We start from the raw sequence: 22,777 nt of genomic DNA, 5'->3' as shown, positions 1-22,777 counted from the left end.
AAATACGGAAAGAAAAAAAGTCTGGCCAAAGTTTTGTCATGTTCTGGTGTTCTCTTGGTGGTGAGAATTATTTTCATTTGAAGAACTGCAGAGGAGGTGAAATATAATTTCTCTGTGGCTGCTGGAAATTCTGCTGCCTACTGGGTCCACATCTGTTTGTGTTTAAAGTTGCGATGATGCAGGTGGTGACTAGCCATACTTACCCTTCATTCTAGTGATAGGCTAAACTCAGCTGGAGCTAGAGATAAAAGCTTAGATTTCAAGTTCTTTTAGCACAGAAATTTCTTTATGATTACTGATCTGTAGTAATCTGCCATAATAATCTGTAAAATCTGCCATAGTATATTTTTTTCTAGACTCTATGGTGGATATATCTCAGCTTTTTATAGGTATTTACAAAACTTTAGTTCTCCTAATTGTGTAAAGTAAGAGAAGTTTGTTTCTCTTGACTTGCTCAGAGGTCTTATTTAGAAACTACTTACTACTGCTGCTCCTGCGATTAGTGTTGTTTGCCATGTTGCGTATGTATTTTTGTTTCGCTGCTTATAAAAGTAAACAAGTTGAAATTTATTTACAGGCTAAGGAATGGACTGGAATTCTAGGTAAGACAAAGAAAGAGAAACCAACTGAAAAGTTCTACTCTGAATCAGAAGAGGGGGAAGATGAGTCTACCAGTAGCAGTGCATCAGGTAGGTGCATCTATTTGAATGGAAGAGGGGCACCTTAAAATCTGAATATGGTGCTGCTTCTAGCCTAGTGACCAGCAGGTCGAGGGAGATTCTGCTCCCCCTCTACTCTGGTGAGGCCAAATCTGGAGTACTGTGTCCACTTCTGGGCTTTCCACTTCAGGAGAGACAGGGAACTACTGGAGAGAGTCCAACGGAAAGCTATGAAGTTAAGGGATTAGAGCATCTCCCTTACTATGAAAGGTTGAGGAGCCTGGCTCTGTTTAGCCTGGAGAAGAGAAAGCTGAGAGTGGATCTTATCAGTGTTTAGAAATACCTGAAGCGTGGGTGTCAAGAGGATGGAGATGGTCTCTTTTTAGTTGTGCTCAGCAATAGGACAGGGGGCAATGGGCATGAACTGGAAGACAGGAAGTTCCACCTCAACATCAGGAAAAACTTCTTTACTGGAAGGGTGCCAGAGCCTTGGAACAGGCTGCCTAGAGAGGCTGTGGAGTCTCTTTCTCTGTAGACTTTCAGATCCTGCCTGGATGCATTCCTGTGTAACCTGCTATAGATGAAGCTGCTTTGGCAGGGGAGCTGGACTAGATGACCTCCAGAGGTCCCTTCCATTCTGTGATTTGGTGTTTCCCTGTTGTTCCTAAAATGAGGAAATATGCAGAGGTGGTGCTTAAAAATCGTATCACTGAAATTAATGATCTCTGAAGCAAGAAAAGAATATATTCACTTCAGATATTTGAATATTTGGTAAATATATGGTTAGAGAATTAATAATTTGTTTAAATCAGTGATTTAATCATTATTGCTATCAGTATTCAAGAACAGACTAATTAAGCAATTGGTTGAAGAGATAATCTTGCAGTTAAGTGAACGTGTAAATTAGGGAATTTGAGGTCGTCTCCAATTCCTGGTAGGGTTATATAATTTTGAAAAATCCACATGCAATTAGTATATTACTGGGCTTCTTGATTTGATAAAGTGTAGTAGAGTAGGCTGAAGAGGACAGATCTTTAGCAAACAACATTTTGTAAACATTTGGCGAAGGAGATATTCTTTCCTGCTTTTGGCACAGGGCAAACAATGCTAAAGTTTGCGATTGGATCTTTAAATACTGAAACATTGTTTTATTTAAACCAAACTTGTATTCCAAAAATACTAATTATGTAATGTATTTAAAAAAATAGTAAGAGTCGTTTTTCTTTCAGAGAGCGAGTCTGGCAATGAAAGTGAGAAAGAAGATAAGGAGGAAGACAACAGTGATGAGAGTAGTGATTCTTCTTCCAGTACTGAAGAATCAAGTGACAGTGGATCAGACAGCAAAGAAAGTATTGCGAAGAAAACATCCAGAGTTGCTGATGGAAGGTAGATAAACATTTGTATAGCTTTAATTTTTTCGCGATGCTAGCTGTTAAAGAAATCTTCCCATAAACAGTCTGGTAAGACTTTCATTAGGCTTTCTGGGGACTTTATTGGCCGTGGAGTGCTATCTCCTGTTTCAGTGTATGCCAGTAATGTTCAGTGTATTAACTGGGTTCATATTTTCATTAATCAGACTAGTCTTATGTTTGGAATTAATTTCTGACTTCAGTAAAATCTTGGGTGGCTTTTTGAAAATTGATGTAACCTTGGGAGTCTGAATAAGTGATCAAACAGTTGTGTGAAACACTTAATTACCTTTTGCAGCAATTTTGCTGAGAGCTAAAATTAAGTCCTTCAACACTTTGCCATTATGTAACTAAGACAATTGATTTTTCTAAATAATGTTATATTAAAAAGATTATGATCCAAATATTAGAGGCAGGAGCTGTGAAGGGAAACGGTCATAAGATATTTAAGTGTTAGCGCTTTTTAAGATTGCCCATTATCAACAGCATTATCGTGTATTAAAGTATCATTAAAATTTTGAGTAATTGGGGCTAATACCTTGCATTGTATGAATCTGTTTCTTCCAGTGCTGTCAGCAAGTGGCCTCTGCAGACATGATCACCCTTTACTCTGTAGTCTGCTGCCAGCTCACTTGATGAGTTTGCAGCTCAGCTCAGTCGTGGCTGACAGCGCTGATTGGGGCGCAGTACGCACTCTGCTCCTTTTATTACAGACAGTAATTAAAGCAGCTCGCCTTGCCACTTCCATAACAAACACAGCATAATGCCCTAATTATGACTTTATTAATTTAAGTCAGGATTTAATGATTTTAAAAGTGATTTATATTGTTTTTCCTGTTCAGAACAAATGAAATCTGTAGGTTAAATTAATACAGGCTTTTCATCATCGCAAAGTTATAAAGCTAGTTACCAGTAAATTCCTTTCATTAGAATAACATCTGAAATTTTAAGCAGTAAGGTAAACAATGATTACCCATCAAAACTGGCTGATGTACAATAATATAGCATTTTAAATCTTCAAATCTAGTTTTAAAGATAAGCTAAAAAATTGCTGAAAAACAGCTTACTTCATTTTTATAATTGCTTCAGGATAACTTATCTGTTGATGCAGCTACAGCTGCTCTTCAATGGCAGCGAAGGAAATGTACATAATTTTGTCAGTACCTGTGTCATAAACATGATGAAGAAGAAACTTTAAAAACTATATGCTAGTGATTTTTCATGTTTAGCTTATTGACCTCAAACAAGTTTTTAAATGTTGCCATATCGAAATGTAATTTTGATAGTACCTATTTTTGCATCAAGATTTTAACAATCAGATATGCTACATTAGGCTCTTTTTTTGAAGTATACTCATTTCTTTTTTAGGTTTGCAAACTTGAAGTTTGCTGCTTTCAGAAAAAAAATGCTTTTGACCAAAATTTAAGGGGTTGATTTCAACTTCAGTTACATGTGTAGGCATTGTTAGCATGGCTTAAATGTTAATATTTATTTTTAATAATTTCTATTAAATTTGATTTAGGCAATTCAGTCCTTGGAAGTTCTTGGGAGGAGGAAGGCATTGCCCAAACAATATTCCTTTCTCTCATGTTAGATTTTTCTATTCACTTTCTCTGTATTTTTCCCAGCTAAACACATTGCTATGTCAAGCAGTAATACAGCATAGTACATTCTTTTCTGCTGCACCTAAATCTAGGCAAAAACGTCTAACAATTTAATTTCATTCGAAGAGGACTTTAATAGTTCAGTGGTCTGGATTTGTTTAATTATTGTTGACCTTGTTACCCTTCAAGCACTTTAGTAACCAATTTGTTGTCTTGGGGGGGAAGCTTAATCAGGCAGTGTATAAAACACCTGATTTGAAAGTATAGAATGGTTGACTGCAGATCCAAGAACAGAGGATTTTTTCTATATTCAATGTTAATTTATTTGCTCCATGATGACTATTAGAAAACAATTTTAATTTCCTATGATGTTTCTAGGTAATAACTCCCCTGAAACAAAAGGCTAATCTACAAAGTGGTAGTTACAGTTCTATTAAAAGCAAACAATGCAGATTTCAATAATATTCAGTAGCTGTTAGCACAGAGGAACATAATACAACATTGCCAGAGTGAACAGAACTTCACTGTGTGAAGAATAATGTCTCTGAAGTCCATTAGCTGTAAGGTACTCAATATGACCAAAGGTGTCAGCATGTAATAGCTCTTCTATATAAACTCTTTAATGGGTTGAAATATTTGTAGATATTACCAGGCCTGTTTCTAGGTGGTTTGATTTAGAAGAATTAAGGAAGGAATAAATTCAGTGCATTGACTTTTTTTTTGAGCAATATTACTTTGCAAAAACATCTTAGAAGCCATCAAGATTCTGTTAATCGTAGTGGAATAGTCTGAGAATTTATTTATATGAAAAGGTGTCTGCATTTTTTTCTGAACTTTCACAAGCTTAATACATGGAAATAGTGTTTTTAATATATAATATGTTTACATTTTTGTTGGATTCTTTGGCTGAGTTAGATTGTATGTAATGATTTATTGCAAAATAGGATAGACCAATTAACATAGGATATTCCCAAAGAAGATTCCTTTAATGGTTTGACATGTCAATTTTTTATTTTTTTTTCAATATGTAGTGATGTAGAGGACATTAAAAAGAAATCAAAGGAGAGCTCCAGAAAGAGAAGCACGTCCAGTTCCTCTGATACAGCGTCCACTTCATCAGAAGAAAGTTCTTCGGAGTCTGAATCAGAATCAGACTCTAAGGGTGACTCTGAGTCTGGAAAATCTAGAAGTGCTGCCTGTAGTAAGGTAAAGTATGTTATTTAAAAAAACCCTATGATAGATGAAAAGATGCATCAAACCATCTATAGTTGTTTCTTTTTGTGAGGAATGGAGATGGGTGGTGATTCCATGGATATTGAATAAAACCAGAATTTCTGAAAAACCTTCTGACCTTTCATATAAAGACCAATCTCAAAGTTGTGTGATAGTTTAAGCAAATAAGAATGTTTTATAATGAAAAACACAATTTTGTTTTAATTCTATTATTTTTACTCCAGATAGATGAGGAATAATAGAACGTACTTAGATTACCGTTGAACTGGTGAAAGCATAGTACATGGGTAGTTTACAAAAATAATACCTGATTTGGAATGATTATTGTATTCAAATTAAAGTATAGCTATTACAGGACCTAGGTCAGACAGGAAGCAAAACCAAGAAATAAATCTTAATACATTGTTTCTTTAAGATTTTGAAGACATTCTGTTAGAACCACTGGCTTTGTTTTAAAATTTCCTGTTAAAATTTAGCATAGTGCACTTAATGCATCTATACTTGAGGTGTATACGTAGGCTAGCGGAATTAAAATTCTTAATGAGTAATCAACTTTTTATTGCTTTGTGTTTGACGGAAATAAAGCTTATAAAGCCTTCTGGTACTTCCAAGTTTTATTAGCTTTCTTACAATATCTCTGAAGGAGCAAACTTTCAGATGTGTCTTTTTTTAATTGGATTCAGAGATATGTGAGGATGCAAAAGTCTTCAACAAAGCCATCCATGTATCAGTTAAGTTTTAATTGCTTACCTTAGTGAAGAAAAAGAGGTTGAAAGTTCATTAAACTCAAGCTAGCATTATAGAGGTAAAACTAATAGCATTAATTGGTTTCTGTTTCTGTACCTACCTTTCCTTTAAAAATAAATAAATGTGGAACTTTATGCTAAACCTGTTAAGGTAGAATTGTAAAAGAATTTCTGAAACTTGCCTCTCTGTTGTTATGGTTTAAGCCCAGTCAGCAGCTGAGCACCCTGCAGCCACTTAGTTACTCTTCCCTTCTCCTGGTGCAATGGGAAGGAGAAGTGGAGGAAGAAGGTTAAACCTTGTGGATAGAGATAAGAACAGTATAATAGGACAACATAAAGAAAGAATAAGTAATTATAGCACTAAAACTAATGAAAGAAAGTATAAAGCAGGTGATGCACAATGCAGCTGCTCACCACTCAGAACCTGATGCTCCACCAGCTCCTGAGCTGTAATTCCTCCTACCCCAGCCAGCTCTCCCAGTTATATACTAAGCATCAGGTATCCCCTTGGTTAGTTTGAGTCAGCTGTCTTGGCTGTGCCTCCCCTGAGCTTCTTGTGAAACCCAGGATATATCAAGCGTCCTGTGCATTTCTTTCTATATATTTTATAAGAGATTTGAAGGGTAGAATGGTGGCTTAGGAGTTTCGATTTTAATACTGATAGGTGGTTTTAAAAATTAAGTAGGAAGTTAATTTAATGCTCTTGAACATGGAGGTCTGTTTCAGTGTACTGTATTACTCTCTCGGATCATGAAGGTGTTTTCCATTTAAGATGTGTTGGATACCTCCATTGATGTTTGAGGTGTTTCACATACTTGGTTATATGCAGAAGCATAATGGGATGAGAGGGTGGGCAGGAGAATCACAGGTGTTGTGTCACAGGTGATTATTATGCTAACTAGCTTAACAGATTTTTTTGAGACACCTGCTTTGAGCCATATGATTGTAGGCGGAGCTAACTGACGATAAACTAGATAAACCTTTCCAAGCTGCAAAGAAAAGCAATTGTTCACAAACTTTAAAGAACATTATAGATCAAGTAGTGTATAGAGCCCTTGTGTTTAGGTGCACTTCACAAGGAACACCTCTGTGTATTTCCAGGAAAATCCTGGAATTTTTCTGCTTTGTACCTCACTTTTTTTCAAGCCACCCAGGAGGCAGATAATTTCAGCCAGGCTCTCAGAAATGCAAGTTTTTATTCTCATAGATTTTTATTGGAAAAGCCATTGCTTACACTACTGTACTACAGGATATTCCTAATTGGATCCATGTGTATGGGAAGATTTGTTAGGATTTCCTTGCCGTTTGAATAAAAGTGAAGAGATTTTTCTGAAATACATATTGACAAGAGGGGTAGTTGTGAGGCTCTATTTTCATAGTTTCTGAGTTTGCCATACATTATGAACTATGTTACATAGCTGATGTTTTGGGTGATGTTTACCATTCTGTATGTTTTGTTGGGTACCATTGCCATGTTCAGCAGAATTTTCATGAGAAAAAAGGTTTTATTACACTCACATGGGATCTTAATTTGTGCATACATCCATGCATATACTAGCATTAAAATAGGTTACAGAAATTTCAGATTATTTTTCCTGAATATATTATTAAAGCTGTCATATTTTTTCTCTTGAATTATTTTGAAAAAACTGTTTTGTTCACTGTAACTGAACTGCAGTGAATGGAAAAGTCACTCTCTTTTACTGCAGTGTTTTATATCATTTTGAAATATGGATAGTTTGAGGTGTTCAGGTACATATTTTATTGTAAGCATAAATACTGTAGAGCTAACATGCAGATTTGAGGATGATGCATGTGTAAGTAGGTGTCTCTACAGTGGGATTTTAAAATCAGCTACTGTTGACCTCCTTATACAAGTATTATACAGTCACTCAGCTGTTAAAAACCTGATCCACTATTTAAAAAGTATACAAAAACAAATTGTCTATCTTTCTGCCTGATCTCTTTTCAAGTGCTAACACAATGGAAACAGTGGGTGATCTGTCAATGCATTTGGATTGTCAATGATGGTTCCATATAAATATTGGGAGGATAAGAAATAAAATTCGTACAGCAAAATATGATTTCATCTGCCTTTTCTCTGCAGCTCCATGGCTCATGCTGCGGTGTGAAATTCTCATTTTACACACTTTGCAGGCGGAGCACATGAATTATGCATTGAGCAAGAGAAATCTCCTGCTTCAAGTCCTATATGCATTTACCAGGTTCTATCTCTATTACCAAGATGAATTGCAAATGGAGAAATGTTTGATGGAATACAGCTTAACTTCTTTGTTTAGTATTCTGCTTTTCCCATAGTGGGCTTTCTTGGTAGGAAACGGTTTGGATTATATTGTAGACTTAGTTTTAAGAAAAAAGATGAAAAATTACGTTACAGAGGAATTCCAGACACGACAGAGCCTTTTTATTCTCTTAATTTGGAATGCAAAGGCTTTTTCACTCAATAGAAACGTCTGTTGCTACTATTTGTTGCAGTCATTGGCTATTTATTATTTGTAGAAAGCCAATCAATTTTCTTTTCTTGGAAAAAAACAAATTAAAAAATAATTGTGTTTCTAATAGGCAAGGCCCATGTAAATAGATTTTGGTGTGTTATACAGAATTGTACAAAATTAATATATATAATCATATATAGATATATACATATAAATATGAAAATATTTGTGTTTATATGTATATGTAGCATACATACACACACATACATGTAGTTCAGTATTTACTTAAGCTTGACACACTTGACTGAAGTATAAAATAAGATGTGATCATACTTAAACATTAGCTTTATCTTGATTAAGTGAGCTTTTGATTTCGCAGATGGTATGGTTGGGTTTTGGGTTTGTTTTGTTATATAGTAGGGGTTTCATTTGTTAGGCTTTTTTTTTTTCCTTTGTGGGTTTTCTTTAAGAGTAAACTGATGTACTTAAGTACAGTATTCTGATAAACTGTGCAGTGGAAGTCTTTCTTAACACTTAATACTTGGTATCTTGATTCTATACTTGTGCCTTAGGACCACTTTATTTTATTTTGAAGAAATAAATTCTATTGAATGTTTTACCCATTTTTAAAAATTAATTACGTTGCAGAATCAAAATCATATCACTGCAGAAATGCATTTTATCTTACAAAACTACATATCAAGCTTTCTGCCATGTACTTAGTAACTATTATAGAATAGCAAAATAAATAAAAGAAAAAAAACAGAGGCATATTACTGGTATTATTATAAGAATATTCTGTCTTAATTGTCTCCCTGATTAACAGTAAGAGGATTTTTTGGCTCTGACTCCTAATTTTTAAAAAATCTTGACCTAGCCATGCTGCCATTGGCAGAGCTGAAGCATATTCAAAATTCTTATCCTTGTGCTATAGCCTCTCATGTGTGTGAGCCACTTCTTATAGGCTTTAATTGGCTGGATAATAAAAGGGAATGAAGAAATCCCATCTCTACTGGAATAATTAAAAAATGCAGAACTCTAGCTAAAAAATAACCTTTGAATCTTAATCATAGTTGTAGAACTGTATCATATTGGATAAGTGGGAGTAGGGAATGAAAGAGTTTGGAAATTGAGGGTTTGGGGTTTAAGTGTATTTGCGTTTTGTTTAGCCATGTTCTCTTTTTGTATGTGCTGGAGTCTGAAGAGCTTGAAGTTTAGCAAACAAGTTGTGATGCATAGTTTATAGTAAAAGTGCTGCACATAATAGCTAAGTACCTAATTTGGAGTTAAATATTCACCAAAAGCTGCTATGAAGACTTTGAATTCTTTAAAAGGATTGTCATGAAATTGTTTCTCTGAAGGAGGGATGAGGAGTATAATGAAGCCCCCCTGCAATCCAGGAGGAAATGGTCAGTGACCTACTACACCAGTGATACACATGTCCATGGGACTAGATGGGATCCACCCAAGGGTACTGAGGGAGCTGGCAGAAGCGCTTACCAAGCTACTTTCTGTCATTTATCAGCAGTTCTGGCTAATCAGGGAGGTCCCACTTGACTGGAGCTTAGCAAGTGTGACACGCTTCTACAAGGGCTAAAAGGAGGATCTGTATAACTACAAGCCTGTGAGTCTGACTGTGGTGCCAGGGAGGGTTATGGAGCAGATCACATGTGGTGCCACCATGTACAGGACAACCAGATCAGGCCCAGTCAGCATGGGTTTACGAAAGGCAGCTCTTGCTTTAGTAACCTGATCTCCTTCTATGACAAGATGACCCATTTAGTCAATGAAGGAAAGGCTGTGGATGTTGTTTATATGGACTTTAGTAAAACTTTTGACACTGTTTCCCACAGTATTCTCCTGGAGAAAGTGGCTGCTTTTGGTTTGGCAGAGTCTGCATTTCACTGGATAAAAAAAACTAGCTGCACAAATGAGCCCAAAGAGTGTGGATGAATGGAGTTAAATCCAGTCGGTGGCTAGTCACAAGTGTTGTTCTCAGGGGTCAGTACTGGGGCCTGTTCTCTTTAATATCTTCAGCAGCATTCTGGATGAGGGGGTGGAGTGCACCCTCAGTAAATTTGCAGATGGCATTTTGTTAGGAAGGAGTGTTCATCTGTGTAGAGGTAGGAAGGCTCAAAAGAGGGATCTGGACAGGCTGGATGGGCCCAGGCCAGTGGGATGACGTTCAACAGGGCCAAGTGCTGGATCTTGCACTTGAGTCACTGCTCCATGCAATGCTACAGGCTCAGGGAAGAATGGCTGGAAAGCTGCCTGCTGGGAAAGAACCTGGGAGATTTGGTTAATAGGTGTCTGAATAAGAGCCAGCAATGTGTCCAGGTGGCCAAGAAAGCCAGCAATATCCTGGCTCGTGTCAGAAATAGTGTGGCCAGGAGGGCTAGGGAAGTGATTTTCCCCCTGTCCCCCTAGTGAGGCCACATCTTGAATACTGTGTTCAGTTTTGGGCACCTCACTATGTGAAGGACATTGAGGTGCTTAAAAGCAGCCAAAGGAGGGCAATGAAGGTAGTGAGCGGTCTAGAAACAAGTCTTAAGGGGAGTGGCAGAGGGAACTGGGGTAATTTACTCTGGAGACAAGGAGGCTGAGGGAATACCTCTCTACAACTCTATACAGCTACCTGAAAGGACATTGTAGGAAGGGGAGTGTCTGTCTCTTCTCCCAAGTTGCAAGTGATAGGACAAGAGGAAATAGCCTTAAGATGTGCCAGGTGAAGTTTAGACTAAACATTAGGTAAAATTTCTTCACAGAGGAGTTTGTAAAGCAGTGGAACGAGCTTGCCCAGGGAAGTGGCTAAGTGACCATCCCTTGAGGTATTTAAAGGATTTACAGGTGTAGCGTTGAGGGATGTTGTTTAGTGGTGACCTACCAGTGCTGGGTTCACAATTGGACTTGATGATCTTAACAGTCTTTTCCAACCAAAATGATTCTGTAATTCTTGACACTTCATAGACATGAATAATTCAAGTAGGACCTGTAACTTATAAATTATACTATTTCACACTTATTTCACAGATTAAAAGAAAAAATAATAAAAAAAAAAAAAAAAAAAAAAAAACAAAAAAGAAGGCCAAAAAAAAAAGCTTAATGACTTGCCAGTAATCACACTGGAAGAGAAAAATGAAATCTGGTAGTTGTGACCAAAATGGAACTCAAGAGAGCATGTTCTGAGGTAGAGTCCCTCACTAATTCTGGACAAGGCATATAAGAAATTGAATAACATTTTACTGATATTTTGTAGTAATTACTTTGTCCATAGGAGTTTTGTCACTGGAGTATGTTGTTTTAAAAATATTTTTTTAATTAGTGGCTTCTGTTCTTCTCTGTCTACAAGATTCTTCTCTGAAAAATATCTAATGCACATCTGTAATAGTCACATAAGTAGTTACTGTTTATTTGAGCCTTGGATTTATTGGAAGAAAATGAGCAAAGTCATTTTGGCTCAGGTCAAGCCTAATAGTCATAGATATCAAAAGCTTCAAATAGCAAGAACATTAGCTAGTATCTTCCGTATTCTTTGGAGTGAACTGTGGAATTTCTCCCAAAACTGGGAAAAAATAGACTTAGCTTTATTGTTAGTTTGCAACTGACCATGAGTATGAGAAACTAGAAGAAAAGAAATGCACCTTTAGAAGAGAGGGGTCATTTTATTCTATAGTGATAGTCAAAGAAGGTGATTCTAGCTTCTGAATTTCTGAGAGGACTCCAAGATCCTGTAGGAATTTGTATCCTGAGTGCCTGAAGAGACTAACATCTCATAAGAAATGCTCAGGAAATGGAGGCCTGAATGGGCATATGAAATTTCACTGATTTATCTAGACCAGTTCATTTATTAGAAAAGGTAAAAGAATAATATATATAGCTGCAATACCTTGGGTAATGAGCAATATCTTGAGGTCTAAAAGCAGTTGACAAATTCTTGAAAAAATGACAAAGCTTCTGTCTGGTGAGTGAACCAGAGAGAACAAAAGGTAGGATGAGTTCTTCAGCCAATCCATATGAAGGATGCTTAAGAGTGGGTAGGAATAACATGATGACAATCTGTCTGGTGAGCATCCAATGGGTAACTATTGGGAGTCCATGTTGAGCTGTGACACACTAAATTGTGTCCTGAATCATCACTGTCTAGATATGTTCTATAGATAAGAACAACACTCGCTGTTACTAGATTTGTTTAGAACTTATTATTTGGCTGTAGTGAAACAAATTTTGTTGAAATATGGTTTGCTGAGTCATTGGGATTACTCTCCTATGGAAACAGAAATGCTAGTAGCAATGTCTTTTGTCTTCAAAAATGCTCCAATCTCTGTTTTAATAGTCTCAACAGAAATGTCTGATCTGTGACCAGAAGTTTTCTCTGAGTGGTAACAATTATTAATATTAAACAAAATTGCGGGCCTCAGTGGAGTAAATACAACTCAAATGAGGAATTTATGTTCAGCTTACCTGTACAAAGAAGTCTTTCTTACTTGGAAAATTCTCTGAAAACAGGTTTTTCTTTTACAGCAGAGAAAATATACTTTACTTTACAAAAGTATTAGAGACTTCTCTTTTGCTGATGTCGTAAAAAGTGAAATATTGTTGTATTTTGACAGAAAGAAGAAAATCCAGTGCTAGATGGAAAAGCTCCAAACAAAGAAGATGTGTTTCTCTTAGATTTAGATGATTGTAAGTATCTTGGTTAAAGCCTTAGTTTTCCCATGGCATAAATTCAATTCAGTTAATTCAGTGAATTTTATATGTCTGAAACATTCATTCTTTTCATTTGTCATAGCAGCTTTCTGACCAAAAAAAAATTGCTTAGATGATGAACTTACCTTTAAGCATGATTATTACAATATGTGATTTTGTTTGCTTTAGAACTGGGAGGTAATTTCAAAATTCAGAATGTGTTTGTAAATAATGTGTATGTCTGGACTTGTTTTCTGTTAAAGTGGACTGATTTTTCACAGCTTCTATGCAACCTGTGAAACAGTTGTTGTACCGCAGTAAGACTGTAAAAATTAAAGTTTTGAAGAAGAGATTAAAATGTAATCTTGGAATGGTAGGGTAGAGCTGGCACTGTTTTTTGGCTGTGCTTTCTAGAGCCATTCTTCAGGCTTACTTTCATAGGTTCAACATGTGTTAGAATTGCATTAATATGTACTTTGTATATAACTTGCAAATGAAAGTGTGCTGCATATGGATCAAATTGAAGAACAAAAATAGAGGAAAAAATGGGAGATGATGACAAAATATGTTTAATGTAAGTAACGTTCTATACATACGTCAGTTTTACTTATGTTTTCATTATTTATTTTGAGTGCTGGGGCTATATGTCTGAAAAAATAATCTTTGGCTATTAAGAAACATATATACAAGGGCAAAATGATTAATCAAACCGTAAAACCTTTTTACACTTAATGAAAATAATTCATTGTTCTTTCCAGTATTTTTTTTTTAATCAATTGTCTTTTTACTTCTAGTCTGTCCTGTGACAACTCCTGTGGCCGTTCCTACAGCAACTGTTCTGTCCCCAAGTTTAGCAGCAGACTTAGAGGGATTAAGCCTATCAAGTTCATCAGTCATTGATGTAAGTAGCCTTTAAAAAGTGTGGGGAGGAGGTGTCTCAGTTTAAGCATTTCACATATTTAAAGTGATTTTTAAAAAATACTTTCATCTATAAAGATCTTTTATGAAATTCTGGTTTGCATGCAAGTCCGGCAGCTTTTTCTGATCTGTAAAAATTACCTTCTGCAACACAGAGAGAAGTATGAATATTACATATCTGAGAAGGATACCTTGAAGGATTTTTAACCTTCTCTTTTTTCCTTTGCCTCAGGGAGACTTAAACTCACAAATTAAGTCGCCAAACTATATGAACCTTTCAAATCATCTAGTTTCTACACTATCAAAAATAAACTACAAGAAAGTCACATACCTGTTAATTTTCATCTTGTTTGTTTACCACACGTGCCTTCAGTTATGATGGTTTGCTACTTGGAAGTAATTTTTCATGAGTATACAAAGCATAGCCCCTGGGTGCAAATAAAAAGGGTATAGATTTACAATCAGTGTTGTATCAGTACATGTCATGATTCATTCTGTTAGTGCTTTCTGCTTTGTAGCACTTCCCATTAGGGAATCTCAAAACTATAGGTATAATTAAGGTTAGCAAAGTCATGGAGGTAGAGGGCATTCCTTTGTTGGGGGAAAGGATAGTAGTTTGTGTTCTTTTTTTGACTGGGTGTTTTTTTAGTAATTTTGTGTCTCCAATTTAAATTTGCAGCTTAATAAGGAATTGCAGCAGTACAACGTAGGCTATTTATGATTATAAAAGTGGATGGAAATTGCCAGGAAAAAAATATCAGAGGCACAGGCATTTTTTAGCTTAGCCTTGTGTCTCGTGAGGCTGGTATACAGAACCTACACTGCTACTTTAATAATCACTGTTAAAGTACTTTGTGCTGGCTTTGGAAGCAATATGTTTGCAAAATCAAATACTTCTTACAGAAAGGAGCTCTATGAATCATTTGACTCAAGAAATAAAAGAATTTTATGGATTCAGTTTCATGTTTACAGGCTTTAAAATTTGATGTTGAAAAAAGGTAAACTTTCAGATGATGTGTTGGATTGCCTTATTTAAGGAAACTGTGAAGAGTTTAGATTACAAAAAGAGCAGAAAGGATCTGTGGACATGCAGTCACTTTACCAGATGCGTAGTCTTTCACATGTCACACAGTCTGAAAATACCAGAAATTCACTTCTGTGTTATTTTGCAGTGCAGAATGCAGTATTAGGTGGCAAGCATGAGTTTAGCTACAGCTCTGTTGTTATTCCTGTGATTGCAATCTCACAGTTCCTTCTTTGCCATCCTGTGTGGCTCTGACAGCTCAAAACACAGGCAGTCATCTGGTTTCCTGGCTCTGGGTTAGCTTAAGAATAACTCTCATGTCTTTGCTTTACTTCAGAATTATCATCTTTGAGGATAAGTTAAAGGTAGCAATCAACAATGTTGGGTGCTTGAGAACACCCACATAATCACAGAATGTTAGGGGTTGGAAAGGACTTCTGGAGATCGAGTCCAACCCCCCTGCCAGAGCAGGACCATCTAGTCTAGGGCAGGTCATCTACTCATTCAATCACCACATCATAGAATGCTATCAGATTAGTCAAGCATGATTTCCCCTTGGTAAATCCATGCTGACTAGTCCTGAGAACCTTCTTCTGTTCTATGTGCTCAGAGATGACCTCCAGAATGAGTCGCTCCATCATTTTTCCCAGGATGGAGGTGAGGCTGACTGGTCTGTAGTTTCCTGGATCTTCCTCCTTGCCCTTTTTTGAAGGCTGGAGTGACACTGGCTTTCCTCCAGTCCTCAGGCACCTCTCCCGTTTGCCATGATCTACCAGATGTGATGGAGAGTGTTGGAGTGACAACATCAGCCATTTCTCTCAATACTCTTGGGTGCATCTCATCAGGGCCCATGGACTTCTGTATGTTCAGTTTCCTGAACTGATCGCTAGCCCAGTCTCCACTGACCAGCAGAGAGTCTTCCCTCCTCCAGGCTTTCTCTCCTGCATCTGGGGCCTGGAGTTCACAAGGGCTGGTCTCAGGGTTAAAGACCGAATCAAAGGCAGCATTCAGCAGCTCTGCCTTCTCTGCACCCTCAGGGATCAGGGCTGTGCCTCACTCAGCAGTGGGTCCCACTGCCCCTCTTGTTCCTTTTACTACTGATAGATTTGGAGAAGCCCTTTTTGTTCTCCTTTACTTCCTTTTATAGTTTTAGTTCTAAGAGGGCTTTGGCCTTTCTTATTGCCTTCCTGCATGTCCTGAAAGTTTCCCTGTATTTACCCCAAGTGACGAGTCCCATCTTACATGAGCTATACACTTCATTCTTCCATGAGATTTCCTTCAGAAGCTCCCTGCTCATCCATGCAGGTCTCTTAGCTCATCTACCCAATTTTTTACTCAAGGGAGTGCACCTGTCTTGGGCTTGGAGGAAGTGGCATTTAAAAATTGACCAATTTGACCAACCAAAACAACCCTGTTTGCCAGTGTCTTTAGTCCTTTCATAATCTACAGTACATGAACACGTGGTCCACTCCCACAGTGATGCTTTCCCCATGGCTGCCACAATTCATTTGCTGAGTTGTTCCTCCCCATTCCTTGGAAGGTAGCTGCAATGAAACAGGGAGGTATTAGCTAGAAAGAGCTAGAATGTGTAGGCTAAACAGCGGGAAGAAATTCTGCATGAAAAGGTCGATTCTGCCTCTTTCTCAGTGCTGCCTTGTTCTGCTAGGTCATATAACCACCAAAGAAGCTGGAACATTTCCTCATATTCCCTGCTCTGGAAATAACGTAAATCACATAACAACTGATAGTTGCTGCCTGGATAGTGATGACATGTTTTGGGCTGCATTCTGTTTTCAGATCTAAGTTCAACTTTCATTGCCACTGATGGTAATTGCATATGTACATGAGGTCCTTTGCTGAGTTTTGTGCACCAGGAATTTTTTAAAAATGAAAATACAAGAGTAAGTTTTAAGACTATGTGGGGATATCCCTCTTAATATAGTATTTTAAATTTAATCCGTGATAACTAATTCTAAAAATAAAGAGGATAGTTGTCATACTTCAGAAAACTTTTTCTCCCTTCAACGGGAGAGAAAATGAATTTAACTGTAGGGCACATGCCAAACTAACAGTGAGAAATTAATTTATTACAAGGCAATGGAGAAGATGGAGTAAAAATAGATAAGTACAGTATATGACCCTAATATCAAAGAAATGTAGCAGCCACTTATCTTGGAATATGTCAGGCAGTCTATTATTCAAATCATTCAGCACTGTAATTGAATACAGCTTTTAGAAAACTTAAAACTCCAAATTCAAAGCTGCTGAACATTATAGAGAGCATAAGTATAAGAATGGTTTTACAGTAACGGTATGAGTCTCTTTCAACCTACAAAACCAAAATATCCTTGAATAGAAACTACAGTACACAACCTGATGCATTGTTCTGTGGCTCATTTGTTTTTATGATCCATGTTTACATACAGCACATTTCTCCTCATACAGATGCACACATGCATATTATAGTTAGTTCCAGGAAAAAAAAAAATTCTCTGGTAATTCAGGGATAACTTCCTTCCAGTTGGATGCAAAACATAGTAAATTCACATTCATGCTTCTGCCGTGGTACATGTAGTCTGTCTTCAGGTGGCTCAACCAAACCGAGTGACTGAGGTCACCAGAGTCTCCTTAAAGTGTTGTGCGCATACCTCAGAACACGCCACACAAGAGAATTCAGACTGAGTGCTTGGGGGAACTCTGCATTTTGAATCAATTGAGTTTTAAATTGATAAGTTTGCAGTCTTGAAAGATGCTTGAAGATGCAGTGCCAATGAAAAATAGGAGGCAAGAGAAATCTGCAAGCTGTCAGTTTAAAGACATTATCTGAAGACACTGGAAGTTAGTGTTGTCCCCTGAACAGAGGTTATCAAGTGAGAGAAGAGGGAACTGAAAGTAAAACTTAGGAAGGACTAAGGACAAGGAGGGTTATAACCTGCTGCAGGAAATGTTTTGAGCAGGCATGATAAGAGGAGGAAGAGGAGAGCTAAGGTATCTGAGAGAAGCCAAGGCAGGGAGCAACAACTCCTACCCATCAGACAGCTGGTGAGAGAAAGAAGCTAAAGAACCTGCTCTTTTCTCATGAGAACTTTAAATGGTAAAAATGTACAAGAAACTTCTCTGTGTGTAGAGCTGCATATGTTCATTAACTAGTAAAAATGACACACGTTTTTAAAAATAAAATTAATGAGAAGGAACCATGGATTTGGTAGCAAAAAATTTGTTGTGATTCAGAACAGTGTTAGTGCAAGAGAGAATTGACAGCTGGATATGAGCTCTGACAGTAGCAGCAGTTGGACAGGGTAAAAGATACATGCAAATATGAACTAAGGTGTGTATCATTTGAGGAGAGAAGATGGTTTCTGCTGCTGTAAATAAAGGATAATTTGGGGGAAAAAAGTCAAGTGTGAGTACATTCATCATAAAAGCATGTAGCAAAAGAGAGGAAAATGTTTGTTGTGGTGAGGAGGTGTTGACGTGAAGGGAAGGGGGTAGGTGTGGGTAAGGGAATTTGGTAAGAGACAAATCCCCTTGCTTTCTAGGAGGTCCTCAGATATTAGAGGGGCTGGGGCGGCTGAACTTGTCTCTTAATAGGTTCCAATGAGAGCTGTGACTATAGGTCTGACACCAAATTTGATACAATTTAATGTTAGCATTCATTATTGTGCATGTGAAATTATGGTATAATTGTAGAAGTGGTACCACTTACTAAGATTTTATTCTGCACGTTCAGTGCATTCTCTTGATAGTAGTTATTATCAATGATGTTTTTACTGATTTCTGCTACCTGGGAGTTCTCTAGAAACTCCAAGTTTAGGAGTTTAGGAAGAGAGCAGTAAATCATCTTGTTTTCTGTCTCGTGTCTTCTACAGAACTTTTGACTGAGACCCATTTTGAGAACTTCTTTAGAGTGGTGATGCATAGAGCAGAAATAATAGCTTTTGACAAAAGTCAAGGTCAAGCTGCAGACCTGTCAAATCAGGTGATAAATACATTTAATTTCAAATTGAGCACACTTACAGAATTCCTTGAGAACTAGTAAACATGAACGCCCTCAATATTCAACTGGAGGTATTTTCAGAATAGGAAAACACCTTAAATGATATTTTAATTTCTAAATTGCTGAGGTAGTCTTTACGTGGGAAAACTCTCTTAGCATTTAAGTTGCTTTGTCCATTTAGTCAGCTTCTGATTCTACCATAGCAAGTGATAAGACTGTGTCCAAATTGCATTTTTTTTTCTGTATGAAGGATCTTTCCTTAGAAGTACCAGGAGCACAAGGGTTGCACTAATGGATTACATCATGGCTCTAGTCTCTTATGCAACTTGCAGGAAAGGTTACAGATTCACACAGATACACAGAATGTTAGGGGTCGGAAGGGAGCTCAAAAGACCGTCTAGTCCAACCCCCTGCCAGAGCAGGACCACCTGGAGTACACTGCCCAGGAACACGTCCAGGCAGGCCTTGAAAGTCTCCAGAGGTGGTGACTCCACCCCCCTCCTGGGCAGCCAGTTCCAGTGCTCTGTCACTCTCATCCTAATGAAGTTCTTCCTTATCTTGAGGCTGAACCTCTTGTTCACCAGCTTGTGGCCATTGCCCCTAGTCCTGTCACCAGACACCACTGAGAAGAGCCTGGCCCCAACTTCCTGACACCCATGCTTTAGATATTTAGAAGCATTAATAAGATCCCCCCTCAGCCTCCTCTTCTCCAAGCTAAACACACCCAGCTCCCTGAGCCTCTCCTCATATGACAGGTGTTCCAGGGCCTTGATCATCTCAGTAGTCCTGCACTGGACCCTCTCCAAAAGTTCTTTGTCCTTCTTGAACTTAGCATGAGGTGCTTAAGAATTCACAAAATGCTAAAGTAGAGAAATGAATAGTAGTTATTCGAAGTAGTCACTGGTGTGCGTTCAATGAGTTTTATTTTCTCAGAGCTTTGTTAGCAATTATTATTCTATAACTAGATAAATTTGTCATCACAAGCCCTGACCTGAGTTCTTATCTCAGGAATGGCTATATTAGAAAAAACATAACTTGTTAAGGTCATGAAAGGGATGTAATGCAATCACTTGGACAGAGCAGACTATGGTTCAACTACGTTTTTGGTACTCTTCTGCCCTATGTTCTCAGAGATTTTTCTTTTTACCATTACCCATAACCATTAAATTTTTCATTACTAGTTTTTTATTTCTGTAAATGTATCTGGTCCGTCGTAGGACATTTCTAAAATCTTTTGCTCAGACAAGATGTTTCTTTGAAATCAGTGTTAGCAAAGTCTTTTCTATCAGATGTTTTTGTGGTTTTGTGTTAGTGTAACGCAGGTTTATGGTATCCTTGATATTTTTTTTTTTTTAACTAGTTCATCATTTGCCCCTTTGATTTTCAGCTTCCTATAAGAAATGTCTTATCCTTTGGGTGTCCTATCACAGGAGAGTTTTTTCCTATGAATTCAATTTTTTCATTATACTTCTTAAATAGATGGAAATTGGGATGGTTTGTTGGTGGAGGTGAAGAGGGAAGTGTGCCACAAGGTAGTGTACATGTATCCTACCCCTGTGCATGCTTATAGCTTGTTTGCATTGTTGACCGCACTTGCAACATGAGCAGAGATGTTTTTAGAGTTCTGTGTAGTTTTCTCTCCAGCTTCATTTCTTAAGATGGTGCTTTTTCTTTGTGGAACAGTTTAAAATATCTGCACTGTCTCCATTTTCCCCTACTCTCTGATCTGTAATATCTGTAGCTAGCATAAGGCTCAATTGAAACCACATGTGAAATATCATATGTTATCAGAGTGCGTGGGAAGGTTTTTACCCATGAAGCAAATAAAAAGGTGTAATCTTAAATTTCAAGAGTTAAAAAGCAACTTTCTCTTAGTGCTGCCCGAAATTCAGCTATGCAGCTGATTAGGTGTGACTGATGCTTGTGGGAAGGCGGTGTGGTCCAGTGGATACAGAACTGGGTGTTAGATATGGAAAATGAGTTCTATTTTTGGCTTACTACTTGCTGTGTGATCTGGAGGGAGTAACTTAATCTTTTAGTTTTCCATCTGAAAAATGAGGATAATGGTGCTTACTCACCTTGGGAAAGCACTTGGAGATCTACAAATGAATGTAGCTTCTCATCAGCAGATACTAACCATTGCCAAGAGAAGAAGGAATCAAACAAAGACCTCCTGCATACTTAATTTTATTTTTCCATATTCATATAAATTTATTGGGTAGGAGGGTGTTGGTAATAATTAAATTGGTAATACAGTATATGTGTTACATCAGATATTTGAAAGCAGTAATGGCTTTTCAGAAATTTCTTCCACAAGCTTTTACAAATGATAGCTTGAAAAAAAATACCTGTTAACACTATTTTTAATGTGTCATTTCTCTATTCTTTAATTAGAAATCCATTCATCAGCATTTGTTATGTTTGAGTTCAAGCCTTAAAAAAACCCATCTTACGTTTTGTAAGTGCACTAATACTTAAAAAGATCCACACTTAAGAATTAGGAACCTTCAGCTTTTTTTTTAAATAGATCAGAGAATTTAGTTTAGAAGTTTGAACATGTTTCTGACTCAGAAGAAAGATCAAGTTTCTGATGCAAGACACCAGCCCAAGTAATGCAGTGCCCACACTAAGAAGTATATTATGTTATTACTGTGTATAATTTCGTTGATTTAGTGTGGTTTAGTGCTAGATATTATCTTGATTTGGTCTTTTATTTATGCTTTTATATTTAATGTATACTTTTAATAAACTAGATGTTATAAATTATATGTGATGTATAATTATAAAAATATAATGTATGATTAATTAGCAACTTGTAAGTTAGTTATGCTGTATTCTGAGGAGACAAGTCTTCGATTAACAGTAAAGCTCCTGACAGAATGCTATTTTCCTGTTTTGTTGTCTTGGAGTGAATAAAATTAACCCAATATTCAAATACTGAATTTTAAAATAAAAATGCGAAAATTGCTATGTAAAGTGCAATTACCATACTAAAATCCTATTTATAAAATAGAAATTAAATTTGGGGGTGGGAGGGTTCTTGCAAAAAAGAAACTCCTTTTGATAAGTTTCTGTGAGGACACCCTTGATTTCTTTTTTTTTTGCTTTCAGTTAAAAGTCAGTACCATGCTTAAAATTCATTCAGCTTCTTTAAGAATTAAATGCTTAGATCTATAAGAGAGTTTAAATGAATGCTTCTTTTTCTTTCCAACATGAAAAGTACATATATCATGCCCCTTAAAATAGGATTGCTGTGAGTTGGTGCTAAATGTTTAAAGGCAACTGTGTATAATGCATGATGAGGATTCCATAAGTTATTCTTTAAATACGTAGTGTGGTAATGACGTAAAACAGAGTGTGTCTTTGCGTATGTTATGCTGTGTAACCCAGACAGAAGAGAGAAGTATCTTAAGCTGTATTTTTTTTTGTTTTATTTTGTCAATAAAATGTAGCTCTTAAAAATTTCAACCACATCTTTCTAAGGTAACATTTACCTCCTCACATCTTTAGCATCTATCAGACATGGCATGGGACATATTCATTGACCCTAAAAATTTTCATCAGTCTCATGCACTGGAAGGGGGCAGCCCCAGCCAGACAAGAGGCTCATTTCAATTTTAACGGCTGTAATTAAAGGTTAATTCACTGAGTCAGGATTAACGAGGAAAGTACAAATGATAGGCAAGCAGCTGCCTTTATAATACAGGATTAGAACAATGCAATTAGAATAAGGATTAGAAAAAATCAACTTCCTGAAATGTTCTGTAATGAATGAACTGCATTTCTCTATTCTTAATTGCAGCACTTAAACATGAAGACTCTGCGGCACATTTTTTTGTTGTTGTCGTAATAACACTTGATCAACAGTGTGTCTAATAAGATAGTATGCCAACTACAATGACAGCAACTGTTATATTGATAAATTTAATACTGTGCTGTGCTGAAAACCTTCAGGCTTACTTTTATATCACAGCTATATATGCTAACCGCATAGATGGCTGCTTCAAACTTTGTAATTAAAAATTTATTTCCGTTACTCTTTTGC

At 36.9% G+C, this 22,777-nt stretch overlaps 1 protein-coding gene across 1 annotated transcript in view; it reads left to right on the top strand.

The window, feature by feature from the left end:
- LOC103775212 (AP-3 complex subunit beta-1-like) overlaps positions 1-22,777 on the top strand; it is a gene marked incomplete at its 5' end in the record, with an annotated part of 82,859 nt that overhangs the window by 29,655 nt on the left and 30,427 nt on the right. The window contains 5 exons of the mRNA XM_008942655.1: positions 578-689; positions 1,889-2,045; positions 4,704-4,878; positions 12,718-12,790; positions 13,588-13,694. Of these exons, the coding sequence (XP_008940903.1) occupies positions 578-689; positions 1,889-2,045; positions 4,704-4,878; positions 12,718-12,790; positions 13,588-13,694 (624 nt within the window). The remainder of the gene's footprint in view (positions 1-577; positions 690-1,888; positions 2,046-4,703; positions 4,879-12,717; positions 12,791-13,587; positions 13,695-22,777) is intronic.

Source organism: Merops nubicus, unplaced genomic scaffold, assembly GCF_000691845.1.
Source record: "Merops nubicus isolate BGI_N331 unplaced genomic scaffold, ASM69184v1 scaffold17696, whole genome shotgun sequence".
NCBI classification, from domain to species: Eukaryota; Metazoa; Chordata; class Aves; order Coraciiformes; family Meropidae; genus Merops; species Merops nubicus.
The sequence above is the reverse complement of the archived record's forward strand: the minus strand, read 5'-3'. Positions and strand labels throughout refer to the sequence as shown.